This window comes from Tachysurus vachellii, chromosome 16 (assembly GCF_030014155.1).
Source record: "Tachysurus vachellii isolate PV-2020 chromosome 16, HZAU_Pvac_v1, whole genome shotgun sequence".
NCBI classification, from domain to species: Eukaryota; Metazoa; Chordata; class Actinopteri; order Siluriformes; family Bagridae; genus Tachysurus; species Tachysurus vachellii.
The window spans coordinates 2,674,176-2,694,885 of NC_083475.1; the positions used below are offsets into that span (position 1 = coordinate 2,674,176).

The following is a 20,710-nucleotide window of genomic DNA, read 5'->3' on the forward strand; positions in this document are numbered from 1 at the left end:
ATTTATACTTATACTGTAGCTATTTTACAGTTTCTTGTTGCTTTACTGGCATGATGGTTAGAATGCAATATTTCCAAAGCAAAAAAGATGAAATAAATCAGTGAGAAATAATAAGGTGTCAGTGTAGCGCAAACGTACAAGTGAGGGTTTTGTGAGGACAATTATTTACATACTTATCACATAAAGAAGATAAATAACGTACAACAGAACAGGTTTGAAATAAAATATATGAAATGTATGTTACTTGTGTGCAGCTGTCCAGTGAAATGTGGTCAGAGCTTTAAATGATTTTCTGTATTTTTACTAACGTATGTGATTGTGTTTATTCTAATATTAGTCTATTCTCTCATTAAGACGGCTGATAAAGGGGCTGGTTTAAGAACTTAGTTCTTGGGTTTTTCTGGCTTTGATTTGAAATACGTACACTCACATGTTCTCTCTCTCTCTCCTTCTCTCTCCCTCCCTCTCTCTCTCTTTCTCTCTCTCTCTGTCTGTCTGTCTCTCTCGCTCTCTCTCTTTCTCTCTCTCTCTCTCTCTCTCTCTCTCTCTCTCACTTTCTCTTTCCCCCTTCCTCTCTCTCTCTCTCTCTCTCCTCCCTTCCTCTCTCTCTCTCTCTCTCTCTCTCTCTCTCTCTCTCTCTCTCTCTCTCTCTCTCTCTCCCCCAGGGCTCTCAAGTTTTGAAGACAGGCAAGAGTGACATTTCCAACCCCCCAGAAAACCCCCACCACCCAAAAAAAACCTGTTTCACCAGGATCATTGACCACATTTTAACCAAATAGAAAGTATTTATTTAATTTCCATTTATTAATGTGTGTGTGTGTGTGTGTGTGTGTGTGTGTGTGTGTGTGTGTGTGTGTGTGTGTGTGTGCGTGCGTGTGTGTGTGTGTGTGTGTCTGTGTCTGTCTCTCTCCTCCCATCTCTCTGCGCATGCGTGAACGAGGGGGCGGAGCGTTGAGCGTATAGTCGTCTTTCTTCTCCCGGTGATAAGGTTAGTGTGAGTGTTGTTTTGTGAGCATTAGCTCAGGGTTAAACAGCTTTGCACTGAGAGCATATGGCTGGCCCAGATCCTGAGAGCCTGGCGTTTCTCACCCCACGCCATGCTGTTAGAATAGACTCGAGTGTCAGTGTAGAGGAGCGTTGTTTATCTGTAGGGAAGCTAGTGGGCTGTAACAACATCCTGGCTGCAGACCGAATGAACAAGAACATTGTTATCTTCGTCAGAACTGTCGGGTAGCAAACAGTTTAATAGAGAGTGGGGTGGAGATTGGTGGTGTTTTTACCCCTGTGCTTCCTCTGTATACCCATAAAACAGAAGGTCCGGTTGACGAATTCTAATGAAAATGTGTATTTCAGTCGTTTACATGATGGTGAAAGATAACCGAGAAGATTTAGATTTAACGAAGACACAAGGACCATAGTGAGACCATACTGAGGAGAAACACAGATCACTGCAGCACAGGAGTTCAGTCAGGAGGCACCTGGGGAACACAGGATGAAGTTTGGACCATCAACTGAAGGAGAGAATACAACTGTAGAGGAGGAAGAACATCCAGCTAAAGGTGAGTTTCAGGTAGCCGACAGGGTTGATGGGTTTCAGTGTAACCGTTTAATTGTACGAACTAATGAACAAAACAGTTGACATTCTAGTTCCACAAGAGAACCACAGTGACGTGTCTAATGGACAAGAGAATTTAATGGACTGTCCTTCCTAAGCCAGAACACCTCTTAGTGACAGCTGTAATTTTATTTTCTACAATTTTTGTTCTCCTTTCTTTTTAAGTGGAGCAGATTTAAAAGGTAGATTGGTGAAAAATAAGTTTGAGAATCATGCTCTTGTTTTTATGTGTTTATGACCCCACCACTGTGATTGACAGAATGTTTTTAATACTTTATGTAATGTTTGAAACTTGAGAGATTTTAATTGCCCCACATGGCCTCACACTAGAGGCTAATTCATCTCACTGAGTCAGATGAGCTTGTGGATGTCGTTTAATTCATTTTAAAGCTCACGTCACGTTCTTGTGCAATTATTGTGTGTATGTGTGTGTGTGTGTGTGTGAGACAACTGGCTTACGTCAAAGCAGAAGGAGACGCGAGGAGTTAGCGGTCTTTTGATTTGAGGGCGCGGGTGCGTGCGGGCTGCAAAATGGAAGGGCGCGATGGCAATGAGCAAAGTGAAGAAACAAACAGGAGAAAACGACAGAAAATGTCCAAAGGAAACATTGCTTCAAAGCGCAGGGCAAGCCTCAGTTCTGAGCAATGTTGTTAACTTTTTTTAGTTGCAATCACATGCTCCTTTAAAGACTTTTAAAGCACACACGTTGAGAGAGAGAGAGACTTTTATATTCTGATTTAATATATATATGCTTAAAGCACTCTGTGTGAAACCATGCATAGTCTCTAGGTCCAAGTTCCTGTCCATTTTTTTGTCTCTTAAATACCACAAAGCATTCCAAGAAGACAGTAAAGGCTTAAGTTATGCCTGAGCTGTAGATTTTGAATCTTTCAGTTCTGAAAGTTAAGTTGCATGACTTAAAGGCAGTATTTTTCTATTATTATTATTATGATTATTATTATTATTATTATTATTATTATTACTATTTATTATTATTATTTATTATTATTATTTATTTTAATGTATGCCTCAGTTTTGATACTTTAAAAAAGTAATTTGAAAATATTTTTTTTTTGTTTTTGCATCTCAGAAAAGGGTTAATTTAAAGCACAGAATGTGCGGCACTTAAATGTACTTAATTCTTCTCAGTCAACTTTGTCATTTTTCACAAGTATGAGTACAGACAGAGAAACAATGGGTAATATCTAAATGTTTATTTTTGATAGAAAATATTGTTGTATGCATTGCATACTATGCATTTAAAAAATAAAAGTTCATTTCAGTCAGGACCACTTTGTCAAATGAGGATTTATGAGATGATATGCATACAGTTAGTGTTGGCGGTATGGTTCTGTTCTGGGCAAAAATCCATGCGCCCGTCCGTGCGCATGCGTGGACAGAGCGGGGAGAGCAGTGACTAGAAAATAGAATAGACCCCCTGTATAACAGCAGAATCATTAATCATGCATAGTATTAAATATGCTCACTTACATGTTTTGAAAAATAAATAAATAAATAAATGAATAGAGAGAGGGGGATAGAGAAGGAAAAAAAAACGAATACATGATGAAGATTTATAACGTAAACTGGTACACTAACAACGGGTTGCGGCTTGGTGGAGTCGGGGTTGGAGGAGGGAGTTTAAATCCCAGCAGCAGCGATGAATGAGCCGCTTTCTCACGCATTCATTTTCTAACGCTTATCCGTGACCCGGGAGCCTGTGCCTATCTCAGGCGTCATCGGGCATCAAGGCAGGATACACCCTGGACGGAGTGCCAACCCATCGCAGGGCACACACATACACACTGTCATTCACTCACGCAGTCACACACTACGGACAAATTTCCGGAGATACCAGTCAACCTACCATGCATGTCTTTGGACCGGGGAGGAAAGAAAGCTGCTCAATGAATTGGAATTTAAAGGGTCAGATAATATGGATGTCGTAACCGGATTGGTGCGCGTCATGAACAGCTGATTATCAGCTGATGCATGCTTGATGACGTGGCCTGCCTGAACTAACGTGAGGCTTGATTTTTCTCAAAAAGGAAACCAATTAGTTGTTCATTTTAAGAGACCCGCCTTATTTTCTCTTAAATTTTAGGTAGAATACTCGATTACAAAAATATTCGATAGCTACAGCCCCAGTTCATTGTTCATTGCTATAATAACATGCTTTCTTTGGCAAGGCTGGACAGATTTTATGGTTTAAATCATCAACACTCTTCGATACTGCACAGTTACTCTAGTAGGCATCTCAGATCATGGTATGGTACAGTGTGGGAGAACCTTAAGCTCTCTAAAACCAAAAAGGACCTTCTGGTGTTTTAATATGAATCTATTATGTGACAAACATTTTATAGAGGATGTCAAGCATTTTGGGATTGATTTTAAAAATTCATTTCAATCCTGCAGCACTGGTGGGACTTTTGGTAAAGGCAGAGATTAGACAACGGTGTCAACAATAAATAAAACTTTAAGAACTTGCTGAAATGACACATGATAAAGAGCAAATGGAAATGCTCAAAGGTAAAAAGCACTCTATAGCTGAGCTGTTAAATTTTTGAGTTTCAATACTACAAGTCCATGAGAGATCTTACACATCTTGTGTTGGTGTGATGTCAAATCTGTGCATGTTGAGGTGATTGGTGAAGATTTGGTGTTTGCACATTCTTTATTATGTCAGTCTAAACAACATTTTTATATCACTAAGTGCTGTTTAAGCCAAGATTGGATTTATTGAATGTAGCCCATTTTTGCTTCATTAAATAATGAATAAATTATTAAGTGATATGATGATAAAGTGTGACCTTATCTGAGGAGATATCACAGATATTAAAGGTTTAAAGTCACTGACTGTCGTGTTAATCAGTGATCACACCAGAATACTGAACGCTGGTTAGATTATTGACTGATTTGTGTTTTAAATGAATTCTCGTATGTCTGATCTTCCCTCAGCTCTACCATGATGTGAGACGTCCAGAAGCTGCTGCAGAAACTCCTGAGTTCATCAGAATGTTTGCTGAAGATAAAAGAGCATCACTGTCTGATGCCCATGCCTAGGTGAAATGCCATTTTTAGTTTTTCACTTCTTTCTGAGCCGCTCTGAAGAACTCTTTGTGAATAAATGGTTGATCTTGTAAATTTATGTAAATAAACGTGTTTATGAATCAGTAGTGTTGTGTACTTAATTACATTAAGATGTATTAGTTTATTTTGTATTTCTTCAGTTGAGGATATTTCACAGTATATGGTTCAGTATATAAACAGTATATTTACATTGTATTTTTGCAGGTTATTAATGTTCAGTGTTTGTGTTTAGATTTACTGTTAGAATACGTTTAAGTCTAAGATGGTTTTAATCTGTTTATACTTCAGTCAAGGTGCTTGATTGTAAATCAGGAAAACCAGTAGCTGTAAAATGCCCATTTATTATAATAATAAAGAATGGACGCTTTTTGAAAAGTGTTCAAGTAAATCCATAAATCTTTGTAATGACAGTTAAAATGAGTGCTTTAAGGCTGGTTTACTCATTTAAAGCAGTTCCTGTAATACTGTAAAATTCTATGAACAAGTTAATATACATGTAGATTAGTCTGAGCTTGTTATTATGAAGTGTGATGAGTGATTAGAGTGATTGAGATATTTGTCTGTTAGTGTAAAACCTTTGGACTGGAAGTGTAAGTATATATATTAACGATATCCATATGGCCTTAAAATGTCTTTTCACTGCTTCCCAGAGAGATCTCATAAATCTGTGATTATCCCCAGGTAGTGTGTTCACCTAAATCATTTTAACAGTATAGTGTTTTACACAGTGTCTGATTGTTGAGCACTGAAATATATTACAGATAAATCATTTAAATACCCTATGTGTATTCTTTTATTAATGAAAAACATTGTTAGCGTTTGTCTTATGTTTTGTTTCCACATAAATCTAAAGAACATTATTTCACCTCTCTGTAATCAGTTATTTTAAGTTTTATTAGAATCTGTTTTCTTTTGTTAAGGAAATAAAATTGCAGTTATTAATTGCACCACTATTTTTAATTCATTATTATGAATCACTTTACATGAATTCAGTGTTTGCTTTCAGTTTTCTTGTTATCTGGACCAGACTGAAATATTGTGTTTAGTGGTAATTAATGCATATATGAGGAAACAAGTCAGCTCTACAGTATATTACAGCACTGATGGTTTTATATATGATGACACTAGAAGTGATTTGTTTAGATCCATATTAATGTGTTAGTGTAGTTATATTAGAAGCAGTGGTCAGTAGGAGAGGAACATAATAAATGTCTGCTGGATATTCCAGCTCTTTGTAGCTCTACAGTCTGCTGGATGAAGCTTCTAGAGTTCTGTGTTTGTGACGTAACAGAACAAACCGCTGTAATAAAGTGATGACGTAAAGACGTTCTAGTGTTTATTTAAACTTTCTAAACGACGGGCTGTTTAACGCGAGTTCAGCGATACAATGAGACATTTAATGACTTTCATTCGCTCTCAGACTGCAGATCTTGTACTGCGCCCTCTGCTGTTTGCGGCTGGAGCTGCAGCTGCAGTCACGGCCGCAGGAGTTTATTATTATATTAATTTAGAAGGCGATGGAGAGAGAAAGGCGGAGCGCGCAGACTCACCTGTTACCGGAAGTACACCTCTCTCTCTCTCTCTCTCTCTCTCTCTCTCTCTCTCTCTCTCTCTCTCTCTCTCTCTCTCTGTGTGTGTGTGTGTCTCTGTCTCTGTCTCTGTCTCTCTCTCTGTCTCTGGGTGTTTGTCTCTCTGTCTCTCTCTCTCTCTCTCTCTCTCTCTCTCTCTCTCTCTCTCTCTCTCTCTCTCTCTCTCCCTGTATTAGAAGTAATATGTGTATGTAATGGAGACTGTGCTGACTGCAGGCTGACGTGAGGAGGTGTTTTGTCTGTTTGTATTTAGACCCAGTAGAGACGCTGAGTACAGATACAGATTGTTCTTTGGTGGAGTCAGACTTGATGTTTGATGTGAATGGAGTCAGAGACACTCAGACTGACAGCATTGTCCTTGAGGTACTCACCAATCCACCATCACTCTAATCTCTACTTCTACACCTCATCACTCTCAGGTCCTTATGGACACTTTCATCACTGTTTGTCTGAGAAAATATTACTCATCTCTCTCTCTCTCTCTCTCTCTCTCTCTCTCTCTCTCTCTGTTTATCTATATATATATATATGTATATCTCTCTCTCTATATATATATCTCTATATCTATATATATATATAAAAATATATATATATATTTATATATATATATATATATATATATATATATATATATATATATATTTTTTTTTATATATATATATATATTTTATATATATATATATATATATTTATATATATATATATATATATATATATATATATATTATATATATATATATATATAATAAAATCAATACAATGCTTTTGTTAGTTAGCTAGTTATTAAGTCGCCCTCAGGGGAGCTAGCTGTTAGCTAATTAGCTGCATTAGCTCATGTGTTAGCTGGGTTTAAGTGAAGTATGTATGTTTGTTCTTACATCTTTTCATAACTTTAGACAATTATAACTGAAGTGTTTTGACACTTCTGAGAGTTTATTTTTCCAGGACTAGACTGAAGACTGCAGTCATAGAAAAATATGTCCAGAATGAGACGAGTCAGGATGTTTATCAGCGTGTTTAGATAATCTCTGGACATTTTTTTATCTTTGAGGTGGACAGAGAGAGCTCCAAGCTGGAGGAGCGAGTGAGGGAGCTTGAGGAACTGCTCTGTGAGGCAAACAGAGAGTGTGAGAGAAACAACAAGGTGTGTTAGAAGAAACTCACTGTACAGCTATTGAGAAAAGAAGCTCATATTCAGTAGCTAGAAATATGATGAGCTTGTGTTGTGTCTGTGAGGAAAATATAAATATGAGAAGCACAACTTGGAATCTGACTGTATTGTTAAACCTCTGTGTGTTGTAGGATGGTGAGCAAGCAGAGGAGGCTTACAGCATCCTGCAGTCCCAGTATGAAGAGACATTAAAACAGCGGGATGAGTTACTAATGGTATTAACCTTTTTCCTCTCAAAAGGTTTTTATAACTGTTCTGATGAGCAACATGTTGTACTCTGGAGTGTCTGAATGTGTAGATGTAAATAACATGCTTCTGTTATTGAATTTCCAGGTCTCTCTGCCTGAAGCTGAGAGGAAATACAAGCAGGCGATGAAGACTAATGCCCAGCTGGAGAAGGAGAAGTCCAAGCTGATGTCCAGGGTGGACACACTGCAAGGCTCGATGCAGCAGCTGGGTCACCTTCTGTGTGAGACACGCACAGAGTGTATTGAGGCAAAGAGGGTGAGTGAGAAAATCCTTAAACACTTCCTTTAGTAATAATGTGAGGAAGCTTGACTTTCATGCTACATAGCGAGTTACTTCACAGGCTTTATTTAACTGAGTGAAATAAAAACAGTGGTGGCTCAAGCAGTTAAAGCTCTGGGTTGTTGATCAGAAGTTTGGGGTTCAAGATTGGGGTTTTTAATTATTGTTATACAGGAAGTGGCCTGTGGCCTGTTGTCTGTGAACATGTGAACTTCTTTTTCACCATGGCTGTGTTTCAGAAATATGAAGTAGAGCAGAAAATCTGTAAATACGTGCAGAACAAGCTTGACGAGAAGAAGGCAAAGCGTAAGGAGAAGCTCATGACACTAAGGGTATGTTTTTCCCTCTCATGTGTTTTTGTCCACAAACCTTTTCAGGTGGTTCTGACTGATGAGTCAACTCCTCGAACATGTCTGAATGTGTGTGTAACAGTAAACAAAGCCAAACAGCTTCAGTTATTACATTTCCAGGAGTCTCTAACTACAGTTAAGGAGAAATATGAGGAAGCAATGGCGTACATAAGCCAAGTGGAAGACGAGAACTCCAGTCTGAGGTCTGATGTGGAAACTCTACAAGACTCAGTGCAGGAGTTGGACAGAGAGCTCGCTGTGTCCCGGATAACGTGTAAAGAGTTAACAAGAGTAAGTTCATTTAGAAATAATAGATCATAAGGTCATGATGAGTTACTCCACAGGTTATATGTAGTTTAATAAAATAAACAAACGTTTAGTTTAAGATGCTAGTGTTTATTGTGAATAGAGTTAACACATTGTAGATGTGAACATTTATCTGTTCTTTTTGTCCATGGCTGTGCTGTAGGAATGTGATGGAGCAAAACAGCAGCTGAGGATCCTGCAGTCCGAGTGCAGTGAGATGAAGGACATTTTACTGAAGGTAAGATGTGTGTATTATGAAACCAATAAGCCAGTCTGAGTCCTACTTAACAATGAGCAAATCCTCCATTTTCTAACTCTATACCTGGGCTATGTTAAAGATAGAGGCTCAGGTATTGGTTTGTTAATAGAGCTCATTTAAATGCTGGATATTTTGTTTAAGGCTTAAATCCATGTCTTTTTTTAAATTCACAGTAGTTACTCTGAAGTTACTTCTTTTCAGGTGAAGTGGTCCATTTAGCACTAAAGTGTAAATGTCTTCTGCTCTATGACTGTGTTTTAGGACTGTGAGAGAATGCCAGAGGTTCACCGTATGCTCATGTCACAAAATGAGGTGTTAAAGAAGTTGTTAAAGCAGAATGAAGAGTTAATGCAGGTAAGATCTGTCATGAGGCCATGACTGCTTTTGTGACCTTTACAAGGAAAAATAAATGTGACCAGAAGAGTTCATTTGAGGTAAACCTTAAATTATATATACTAATCTTTTACATAAATACTTGAAGCTCAAATGCAAAACACGAGACTTTCCAGACTTAATGGTAGAGAGATGTGAGAGAGTCAGAATTAAACACAGGCCTAGTTCTGTATGCAATCAGCTATGACTCCTCAAACTATGAATCATGTTACAATTCAAAGGACTTCTAATATAGTAGAGCATGGAACCATGAGAGATTTGGGTTAACAATAAAAAATCTTCCAGGCCTCTCTGGATGAAGCTGAAAGCAAATATGAGAAGACAGTGATGACCAATGCTGAGCTGGAGAACAAGAACTCTGACCTGATGTCCCTGGTGACCACGCTGCAAGGTACAGTGGAGGTGATGGAGAAGAAGCTCGCTGAGACATGCAGGACATGTGAAGACATAAGGAGGGTAAGAGAACATCCTTGTATTTAGCTATAGAAATAATATGAGGACACTTGATATTCATGCTGCATGATAAGTTGCACCATCAGCTACATCATGTAGTTAAACAAAATGTCTAAAATGATTTCTGGTTTCTGGTCTAGTTTGCTGAAAGTGACCCATTGTAGATAAGAATCATGTAATCTGTGTTTTAGGAGTGTGAGCAAGAGCGGGAGGCTCACGTTAAAGAGACGTTACGTTGTGCAGACTTTAGGAAAGCTTTAAGTGAGTGCAGTCAGTTACTAAAGGTAAGTCATGTGTCTCAGTTGTGGGTCAGAGATGTAAATACAGTAACTCTTAAACATGTATATTTAGGAACAAATATATCGTCACTGTCAGGCGGAATCCTCGTATCTCCAAAACCGTTACTTTTCAGGAAATTAAAAAAACGCTGTACCTTATCTGAGTGCACAGGGTTTAGTCCGCGTTGCAGTGGATTGTCTTGCGCTAAATTCCTGTCCTCAGACGAGCACCAGAACTAGCGGGGGTCAAGATTTTTTTTCTTTGAGCCCAGTGTTTTGAAAACATTTACCTCAGAAGACGTGTTGATTTGTTGCAACTCTTCTTGAGGAGAAATATGCCTCGAAGCTCTCCCGCGGAGTGAGGAAGAGCTGGACAGTTGAAGTGTCCAATGGAGTTATGAGATTTGCGCTCAAGCGATTTTCAAGACTTTAGATTGGTTAATAATTTGTAAAAATAACAGACCCACGTGGGGACTGATCAATAGCATCGATATGTGAAAAAATACGAAACTGACCAAATTTGGACATACGGGGTTTCCGCCCGACAGCGACGATTTACACTTTAAAACATACGTGACCGTGTGTGTGTGAGGTGTACCTGCTGCCTGATAAGATACTATATGTTACTACAGTCCAGATAACTCTTGTGTTTTTCTTGCACAATGGAAATCATTCCACTTGAGCAAGTTTTTTACCTCTATATACTCATGAACTTGTTATTAGCTGATATTCTGCTTCATGACTATGTTTTAGGAGAATGAGCAAAAGCTCGGAGCTCACAATATCCTGATATCACAGTATGATCAGATGACTTTAACACACAATGAGAAGTTACTAAAGGTAGGTTTTTCTTCTCAGGTTACCAAGCCTGATGTTGTAAACTGAATGTGTGTGTGTGTGTTCTTGTTTACTTATCGTTGAGATTCCTCATGTCTAAGTCTGTGTGTATAGAAACAAATGGCTGAAGCTGAGAAGAGATATGAGCAGGAAAAGGAGACCAATGCTCATCTGGTAAAAGAGAAGTTAGATCTGATGTCCCAGGTGGAGAATCTGAAAGGCAAAGTGGAGGGTTTGGGTGAACTGCTGGCTGAAAAACGCAGGCAGTGTGCTGAGGCCTTGTTGGTAAGTGAAAACCCTTCTGTTAAGCAGTTCCTTTAGAAATAACATGAGGGCTTGTTATGTTCCTGTTACATAATGTTACAATGCAGGTTGTGTACTCTCTCTTCCAAAAGTATTGTAACAGCAAGATCAGATCTTTGTTTTGAAGGTTTAAGGTTAATCTGGCAATAGATCAGACAGAATTATTGCGTTCATTTCCTGATACTGCTGATACAGTTAATTTAAGCAACATTCATGAGGTCAAATATAAAGTGTCATTTACTTTAATCACCTTAAAAACAGTCTGTTCCTATCCTTTTGCTCAGCTCCAAATCGTCTGGTCTGCCACCATTTTTTTGTAACCCATCTAGATGTAAAGATCAGGAAATGAAAGATGTAAATCTGATCTAATACCTCTTTAATACTTCCAGAGTACACTACATACTTGGACAAAAGACAAATTAATGATACTCTGTTTCCTGTTTATGATACTGTAGAACTTAGAATTTGGACAATTCAGCTACTGTAGATACTGTGAACTTTAAGTAGTAAAGATTTTAACCTCTTTTTCTCTCTGGATGTGTTTTAGGAGTGTTCCATAGCAAAGAGCATTCAAACTATGACCAAATCCAAGGAGGAGACTTTAGAGCAGGAAAAAGAATCAATTAGGGTTTGTTTTTCTTCTCTCACAAGCACAGCTGTTATTGTGAAGTGTGTGTGTCTGTCTGAATGTGTGTAGTAGTAAATAACTTTGTTAAACGTCCAGGTCTCTCTGTGTGAATCTGAGACGAAGTACAGTGAGGTGATGAAGACCAATACTAAGCTGGAGAATGAGAACAGTACCCTGCATTTCACTGTGGTCAGACTGCAAGACTTGGTGCAGAACTTAAAGAAAGAGCTCTCTGCGACCAAGAGAACATGTAATGCGGCACTGAGAGTAAGTTAGAAAATCCTTGCGTTAAAATCCTTGCATTGCGTTCCTTTTTATTAGAAGTAACATTATGAAATGATCTCACACATTGTTGTAACAAAAATGCAAAAAAAAAACAGGAAACCCATATTTATTGGCACCCCTGCTTAATGATAAAATTATAGTGTGATCATTTTTAAAAATATTTCAGACTTAAATAGATCACAGCATATGAGGTTTATTGTCGATATAAACATTAAGTGGGCAATGTTGTGTTTTAGGAGTGTGAGCAAGAGCGGGAGGCTTACAGCATCATGCAGTCTCAGTGTGATCAGATGAAGGAAACTCTATCTGACCAAGAGAAATCTCATACGGTATTATTTCACACATTATAGAATTGTGTGTGTGTGTGTGGTGTGTTGTGTAGTGTTGTGTAGTGTTGTGTGTGTGTCTTTAGTCCACAAGTGGTGGACTACAAGGTGGACAAGAAGTGAAAAACAAATTAACAAATCAGAAAACACAACAACATTTCAGACAAACCGGAAAAGGTAGGAATACTTAGCGAATGGAAGAATTACTGCTGATTGGACAATACATCTGTCACTTAAACTATACAGGCAGTAGGAAATTGTGTATAAGTTTATTTCAAGTGCTTGTGTGGAGTTCTGCGTTCATGTTAAATCTAAGAAAATAACAATCCCATTGTCAAGCAAGAAAAGGAAGAACATTAATATGCCACGATTCTTAATATGCTTATCATCTCATGGCACAAAGATTAGGTTGTGATCTTTAAAAACACATCTGAAGAATATTCAATTCAATTCAATTCAAGTTTATTTGTATAGCGCTTTTTACAATTGACTTTGTCTCAAAGCAGCTTTACAGAACATAAACATAGAACAAAAGGTTAATATAAAGAATAATATAAAGATTAATATAATACAAAATTCAAGATTAATATTAGATAGATTTAGTTCACAACGTGTATGTATTTATCCCCAATGAGCAAGTCTGAGGTGACTCAGGTGACTGTGGGGAGGAAAAACTCCCTTAGATGGTAAAGGAAGAAACCTTGAGAGGAACCAGACTCAAAGGGGAACCTCATCCTCATATGGGTGACACTGGAGGGTGTGTATTATAAAAAATACAGTCAAACAGATGTTGTATAGATGCAAAAGATCACATGGAGTTCACATCTTTTTAGTATCGTAGAGTCTGACTGGAGCTGGTAGATCTCTAGATGCCTCAGGATTCACTGAGTCGTCCTCATTTCAGTGGAGGTCCAAAATCTTCATCGCACGGAAGACGACCGGAGCTGGTACAGTTTCTGGATGCCTCGGGATAGGTAGAAAGAGAGAAGCAGTGTAGAGGGATTAACAAATAATGCACAGTATTATGGGATGTATTATGTGTACGCCTGACTAAAGAGATGAGTTTTTAATCTACATTTAAACTAGGAAAGTGTGTCTGAGCCCCGAACACTATCAGGAAGACTATTCCAGAGTTTGGGAGCTAAATATGAAAACGCTCTACCACCTTTAGTAGACTTAGATATTCTGGAAACTACCAGAAGTCCTGAGTTTGTGATCTCAGATAGCGTGAAGGATTGTAACGTGTTATAAGGCTCTTAAAGGTTTAGCTCCCATGTATCTAACTAGTCTTCTATGTGAATAGCAGATGATAAAATTGGGGTTATATGATCATATTTTTTTGTCCTGGTAAGAACTCTGGCAGCTGCATTTTGGACTAACTGTAGCATATTTATTAAAGATGCAGGACAACCACCTAGTAATGCATTACAATAGTCAAGTCTAGAGGTCATGAAGGCATGAACTAGCTTTTCCGCATCAGATACAGACAGGATGTTTCTCAGCTTGGCAATATTTCTAAGGTGAAAGAAGGCTGTTTTTGTGGTATGGGTGATATGATTTTCAAAAGACAAGTTGCTGTCTAATAAACACCCAGGTCTTTCACTGTCGAGCTACTAGTAACAGTACATCCCTCTAAATGGAAGTTAAATTGTGAGCATTTCTGTGTACTGGTTTTTGGACCGATAAGTAGTATTTCTGTCTTATCGGAGTTTAATAACAGAAAATTACAGCTCATCCAATCTTTTATCTCTCTAAGGCACTGAGTTCATTTGGACAATTCAGCTATTTCATCTGGTTTTGATGAGATATATAACTGTGTATCCTCAGTGTAACAGTGGAAATTAATCCCATGTCTTCTAATAGTATTCCCTAATTGAAGCATGTACTGTATATCGAGAAAAGCAGAAGTCCAAGGACTGATCCTTGAGGAACCCCATAATTAACTGGCAATAAACTGGAGGATTCACCATTTAATTCTACAAAATGGTATCGATAAGACAGGTAGGATTTAAACCAACTTAAAGCCTGTCCATGAATACCTGTGTAATTTTGTAAGCGATCTAGGAGAATGTTGTGATCTATAGTGTCGAATGCTGCACTAAGGTCAAGTAGAACTAATAGTGACATACAGTCTTGGTCCGAAGCTAAGAACAAGTCATTTGTAACTTTAACAAGTGCAGTTTCTGTGCTATGATGGGGCCTGAAACCTGACTGAAACTCTTCAAAGATATTGTTCTCCTGCAAGAAGGAGCACAATTGAACAGAAACAACCTTTTCTAGTATTTTAGACATAAACGGAAGATGTGAAATAGGTCTGTAATTTGATAGTTCATTAGGATCTAAATTAGGTTTCTTAATGAGTGGCTTAATAACTGCCAACTTGAAGGATTTAGGGACGTAACCTAAAGATAGCGAGGAGTTAATAATATTAAGAAGAGGCTCACCAGCTTTATATAAAACTTCTTTCAGTAATTTAGTTGGAATGGGGTCTAGTGAACATGTTGTTGATGTAGCTGTAGTAATAAGTTTATCTAACTCTTCCTGTCCTGTACTTGTAAAGCACTGTAGTTGTGAGTGTAGAGCTTTAGGTGACACTGGGTCACAAAGTGCTCTCATATGTTTAACATCAACTATTTTGTTCCTGATGCTTTTAATTTTATCAGTAAAGAATCTCATAAAATCCTCACTACTGAACTGTGATGGAATAGTGTGTTCACATTTCTGTTTTTTTGTTAATCTAGCCACTGTGCTAAATAAAAACCTGGGATTGTTCTGGTTATTTACTATGAGTTTGCTCAGGTGGTCAGAGCCCTAGCAGCTTTTAGAGCCTGTCTATATTTGGACATACTGTCCTTGTACGCAATTCTAAAAACCTCTAATTTAGTTTTTCTCCATTTTTGCTGAAGGTTACGGGTTTCTCTCTTGAGGGTGTGTATTATACCACGGTGCAGGTTTTTTATCTCTAACCTTCTTTAATCGGATTGGGGCAACAGTGTCTAATGTGCTAGTGAATATAGCGCCTATGCTGTTAGTCATTACATCTAGATCGTTTGTGTTTAAGTGTACAGTAAGAAGTCCAGACAGATCAGGCAGGTTATGAATCTGTCTTTAGTGGTCGGAATAATAGTTCTACCGAGTCGATAACGTGGTGAGACACAGTTAGTCTGTTTTTCCAGGTAGTGTGTACAGTATGAGGTAATGGTCTGTGATGTCATCACTCTGAGGTATGATATCTATATCAGTAACATCTATTCCGTGTGATATTATTAAATCTAGTGTGTGATTAAGAAGATGTGTTGCTGTAGTGATGTTTTGTTTAAGCCCAAATGAGTTGAGTAGGTCGATGAATGTCCTAAAGCATCGATTGTATCGTCAACGTGAATGTTAAAGTCTCCTACAATTAATGCTTTATCAAAGTTAACCAATAGGTCCGAAAGAAAATCTGCAAATTCTCTAAGAAAGTCAGTGTAGGGCCCTGGGGGTCTGTAGACGGTCGCTTGATCAAAAGACATCATGGATTTTTTCGTGTGCATGTGCGAGAGTGCAACATTAAGAACAAGCACTTCAAAGGAATTAAATCTATACTGTGTTCTCTGGGTAACAGTGAGGAAATCACTAAAGTAGTGGCAACACCACCTCCACTTCCAGTCTGACAAGGCTCATGTTTATAGATATATCCTGATGGTGTAGACTCATTTAGACCGATGTATTCATCTGGTTTAATCCAAGTTTCAGAAAGGCAGAGTGCAGTAAGGCTATTTTCTGAGATGATTTCTTTTACAATAAGTGCTTTGGGTGCAAGTAATCTAATGTTCAGAAGCCCAAACTTTAGGAAATGTTTTTGTTTGTTTCTTTGCCATTTTTCTGGTCTAATTACACTAAGATTATTTTGAGAACTTCTCAAGCATTTACTTTTGATCTCTCTACTTGAGGAACAGACACAGTTTCTATAGGATGAGCTATGTGTGTATTTGTATCAATGGGACGAGGTGAAGGATGGCTATTAAAATTTAGATTTAAATCAGTTAATTACATTAATTAATACAGGTATGTTTCAGAGACAAAACTATCCCAGATTAAATGATGTAAGGAATGCTATAAGAGCAGAGCTTTGTGGGCCAGGGGAGTTGTTCGGTTACCAGACAATGTGGTTAGAACTTCAGCAGAAACACAAGTTGTGTGTTAAACCTGACGACATTATGCTGTTTTGCTGCAAGAACTTAATACATAAGGAACAGCGCAGAGACACGTCGTAGATCATTGTGAGCATTGAGTAGGTGACTATGAAATGATCTGAGATGCTTTGATTAACATTTTGAAACATTTTATAATGGATTTTATATTTTCTCCTGGCACAAATTTATTGCCAGATATGGTTACTTTGAAGAGAAATATCGTAATTCTACAGTAACATGAATTTATCTTTTTTCTGGATTTTTAACTTTATTTTCCCCATTATTAATATGAGAAGGGTTATAAAATAGTTTAGCCTTTATATTGTGTGAATCCCTTTGTTAGTTATTACTTGTATACAATCTTTTTTGTATTTCTTTAGCTGTGGTGAAGGAGATCGCGGATGCTTTTCAGAAATCTCCAGATTTTTTCCACATGGACTGCAGAAATTTGCCATATTATAATCCACAGTGAGGACAATACATTTTTACACATTTCGACTTTCTACTGCTGCAGCCTGCTGTACTTCCTGTATATCTTGAGTGACAGCTGTATCATCCAATCAGCAGTAAGACTTCCATTGGCAAACTATACCTACATTTTCCGGTTTGTCTGAAATGTCGTGGTTTCTGGTTTGTTATTTTGTTTCCAGATTTTTTATTTTGTTTTGCACTTCTTGGCCACCATACAATACATTCCAGGCTGTTCTGAAGAGTGTTAATTCAAATCCATTTGTGTTGAAGAAAATAAAGCCAAAAACTTCATTTGTTGAACTTCCAGGTCTCTCTGGCAAAAGCTGTGGAGAAATACAACCAGGCGATGGAGTCCAACGTTCAGCTGGAGAACGAGAAGTCGGACCTGATGTACCAGGTGCACAAACTGGAAGGCACAGTGCAGCAGCTGGAGGAGAAGCTCTCTGATTCAGCCATGATGTGTGGTGCCATAAAGCAGGTAAGTAAGACAATACTGGTGTTAAGCAATTTAGTTAGAAATGGTTTGAGGACCAGTGATGAGCGCGATGAGTCACTTATAGTAAGCTTTTCCTCTCATAAATGTTTTACTACTACTGTTATTGCAAAAAAAAAATAAATCACTACAGTGTTACAATATAGCAATCAGTATATGTATATGGGTGTGTTTTAGAAGTACGAGCAAGAGCGGCAGGATTACAGCATCCTGAAGTCACAGTACAATCAAATGAAGGAAACTCTACAACATAACGATGAGCCACCGAGTGTAAGTTTTTCTACTCATATAATCATCACCACTGATGTGAACTCTTGTGTCTGACAGTGTGCCAACATGCTTTGGGTGTTAAAATTTCAGGCATCTTTGGCTGAAACTGAGGAGAAACATGAGCCGGCGATGGAGTCCAGTGCACAGCTGGATGACGAAAAGTCTGAGCTGATGTCCCAGGTGAACTCACTATGATGTTTAGTGCAGCAGCTGAAGGAAGAGCTTTCTGAGCCACGCAGGAATTGTGAAGAGATAATAGAGGTGGGTGGAATAATACGTATATGAAGTAATGTGTCATTACTGTTCACTCAGATATGAACAGCACAATGACTGTGTTTCAGGAGAGAGATAGAGAGCTTGAGGCTCCTAATATCCTGGAGATGCAGAACAAGCTGAATGGACTCTAATCTATGATGAGTTACTAAAGTAAGTTTGTCTTCTCACTATGTCATGACTGCTATAATACATCGTGTTTTAAAAGTCAAAATTTAAGCTTCTCCCTGATCATCTTACTACATTAAATCTGTTTTTTCACAGAACTATTGCATAGGACCATCCTGTGATCTTATTAACACCGGAGAAACCTCCAGGGTCAGTGTTTAACACCTGGGTATGCAAAGTCATATGATGACAGTGTTCTGGTTCTTACTGGAACCCAACACATATGTCACAATGGTCTGGAACCTGCTTATCAAATCCCAACTAGTGTTCTCTTGCTCTTCACTGCTGGGCCCTGAGAGGTTTATCCTAAATTAAGGGCCCAACCCACGGGACAGATCTGAGAAGCTTGGATTACGGTTGGGGCCCTGAGAGCTCAGTTCTAAGCACCAGTAGGGTAACATTCAAACAGCCATTGGCTCAAGTTTCATAGCAATTTAAGTTATTACACAATTCCAAATTGACTGTATATGATTGTAGAAAAAACATTATTCATAATCACACTCTCCACTGTTTATGGTAATTCAGAGTCTCCAGTGTTTATAATAATTTATAATCACACTCTCTGGTGTTGGAAAATTAGGATGGGTTTCCTTTTGAGTCTGTTTCCTCTCCATCATACCAGCTAAAGTAGTTTACAGTAAGTATTATGTCACTGTTGTCATATGACTTTGCGGTAAAGGTTTCAGCATTCGCACACAAGAGATTACCCAGGTGTTATTCACTGTCCATGGTGGTTAGTAGCATGAAACAAGAACGACTGTTAACATGGAGGTCCTCAAGATGAAGTGGATTAAATAAACATTCCTGCAAAAAAGTGTAATATTTGATTTGTACAGTTTAAATGAACTTATATGTGAATTTATGTAATGTATGTAATTACACCGCCACCTACTGCCAATTACCCGTTTCCTATAAAACTTGAACATGACTCCAGTCCGAAGTCTCGAATTGCCTCTGCTATCGGTCTGAGCGTTTATTTCCTGTGTTTTCCTGGTTTCTGTTTTGCTCTGATTTACGTTTGTTTGCCGCCTGCCCTGACCTTCTGCCTGTGTTACTGATTCTGATTTCTGCCTCACCTACGTTGTTGTGTTTGCCGACTCTGACCTAAGCCTGTTGTACCACTAGTTTCTTATTAAAGCGTGCAAATGGATCCTCCGTCTCACGACACATCATTACACTAGTATAGAATTATTTACAAAACTGGCTTGTAAGTGAATTTTATCACAATATACAGTGCCTTGCAAAAGTATTCAGACCCCTGAGCAATTATCTCATATTACTGAATTAAAAATGGTCCACTGAAATTTCATACTGTTCATTTCAATTATGAACACTGGAACTCAAAATCAATCATTATTAAGTGATGTTTATTTGTTGGCAAATATTTTCATTTAATATATATACATACAGTGCTCAGCATAAATGAGTACACCCCATTTGTAAAAATGATTACCTTCTACAACAGACTGAACTAAGTCTAATATTTAGTATGGGCTCCTTGATTTTTAAGAACAGCATGAATTCTTGTAGGCATTGAATGAACAAGTTTAGGACATACAGCATTCTATCTTTTTTATTCTTGTATGAACACTATCAGATCATGGATGCTGAATGGACTATGATGTTCAGCTTGTCTTTTCAGAATGCCCCACAAGTGTTCTTCTGGGTTGAGGTGTGGTGACATGCTTGGCCACTGAATCACTTTTACCCTGTTCCTCCTGAGAAATGAACCAGTGGTCTTAGATGTATGTTTTGGGTCATTATCATGTTGAAAGGGTGCCCAGTGAAATAGGGCACTAGCGTCTCTTTCAGTATTTCACAGTATGTCTGTGAATTCATGGTGCCATCAGTGAAATGCAATGTCCTGACACCTGCAGCACTCATGCAACCCCACACAAGAACACTGCCACCCCCATGCTTTACTGTTGATACCATGCATTTTTCACTGTACTCCTCATGCTTGTGACACCATACAGTTTGGCACCCATTAGAGCCAAAAAACATTAATCTTTGTCTCATCACTACAAAATATAGAGTCCTCATATTCTTTGCCTTTGACAACATAAGCCCTGGCAAATTCTAGACAGGCTTTTTTGTGCATGGTCTTCAGCAGTGGCTTCCTTCGTGGACGACAGCCATGCATGCCACTCCTCTGCAGTGTACATCGTATGGTGTCATGGGAAACACTCACCCCAGTTTAGCTTTCAAATGATTTAACCAACTGTGCAGAACTTGTCAACACAGCGATTTTATTTAACTTTTCTCATCACAGAACGCTTTTGATGAGGTGTTAACTTGCAGGGACGGCCTGGACATCTCAGGGAATTTCCCGCATGCCCAATTTTGCGACAGTATTCAAGCTTATAAGTAATGCTTTAATAATTTTTTTATAGCCTTGACTTTTTTTGTGCAAAAAAAATATTTTCTTTCTCAGGTCTTATGATATTTC

At 38.2% G+C, this 20,710-nt stretch overlaps 2 protein-coding genes across 5 annotated transcripts in view; one reads left to right on the plus strand and one right to left on the minus strand.

Annotated features, from left to right (window-relative positions):
* The window catches only part of LOC132858821 (NACHT, LRR and PYD domains-containing protein 12-like), a 301,006-nt gene that overhangs the window by 198,689 nt on the left and 81,607 nt on the right, over positions 1-20,710 (minus strand). The window lies entirely within an intron of this gene.
* LOC132858858 (leucine-rich repeat flightless-interacting protein 2-like) lies at positions 936-19,376 on the plus strand. Of its 4 annotated transcripts, none has more exons than XM_060889388.1 (22): positions 936-1,559; positions 4,574-4,678; positions 6,548-6,657; positions 7,346-7,438; positions 7,597-7,680; positions 7,799-7,969; positions 8,233-8,325; positions 8,464-8,634; positions 8,813-8,887; positions 9,170-9,262; positions 9,587-9,757; positions 9,946-10,038; positions 10,786-10,872; positions 10,984-11,154; positions 11,720-11,800; positions 11,897-12,067; positions 12,322-12,414; positions 17,365-17,535; positions 17,728-17,820; positions 17,911-18,081; positions 18,162-18,246; positions 18,358-19,376. In XM_060889388.1, the coding sequence occupies exons 3-20, from the start codon at positions 6,604-6,606 to the stop codon at positions 18,013-18,015; spliced, it is 2,070 nt and encodes a 689-aa protein (XP_060745371.1). In that variant the 5' UTR covers positions 936-1,559; positions 4,574-4,678; positions 6,548-6,603; the 3' UTR covers positions 18,016-18,081; positions 18,162-18,246; positions 18,358-19,376. The 4 variants fall into 4 exon arrangements, with proteins under 4 accessions (XP_060745371.1, XP_060745372.1, XP_060745373.1 ...); XM_060889389.1 differs by having other exon boundaries at positions 17,731-17,820; XM_060889390.1 differs by lacking the exon at positions 7,346-7,438.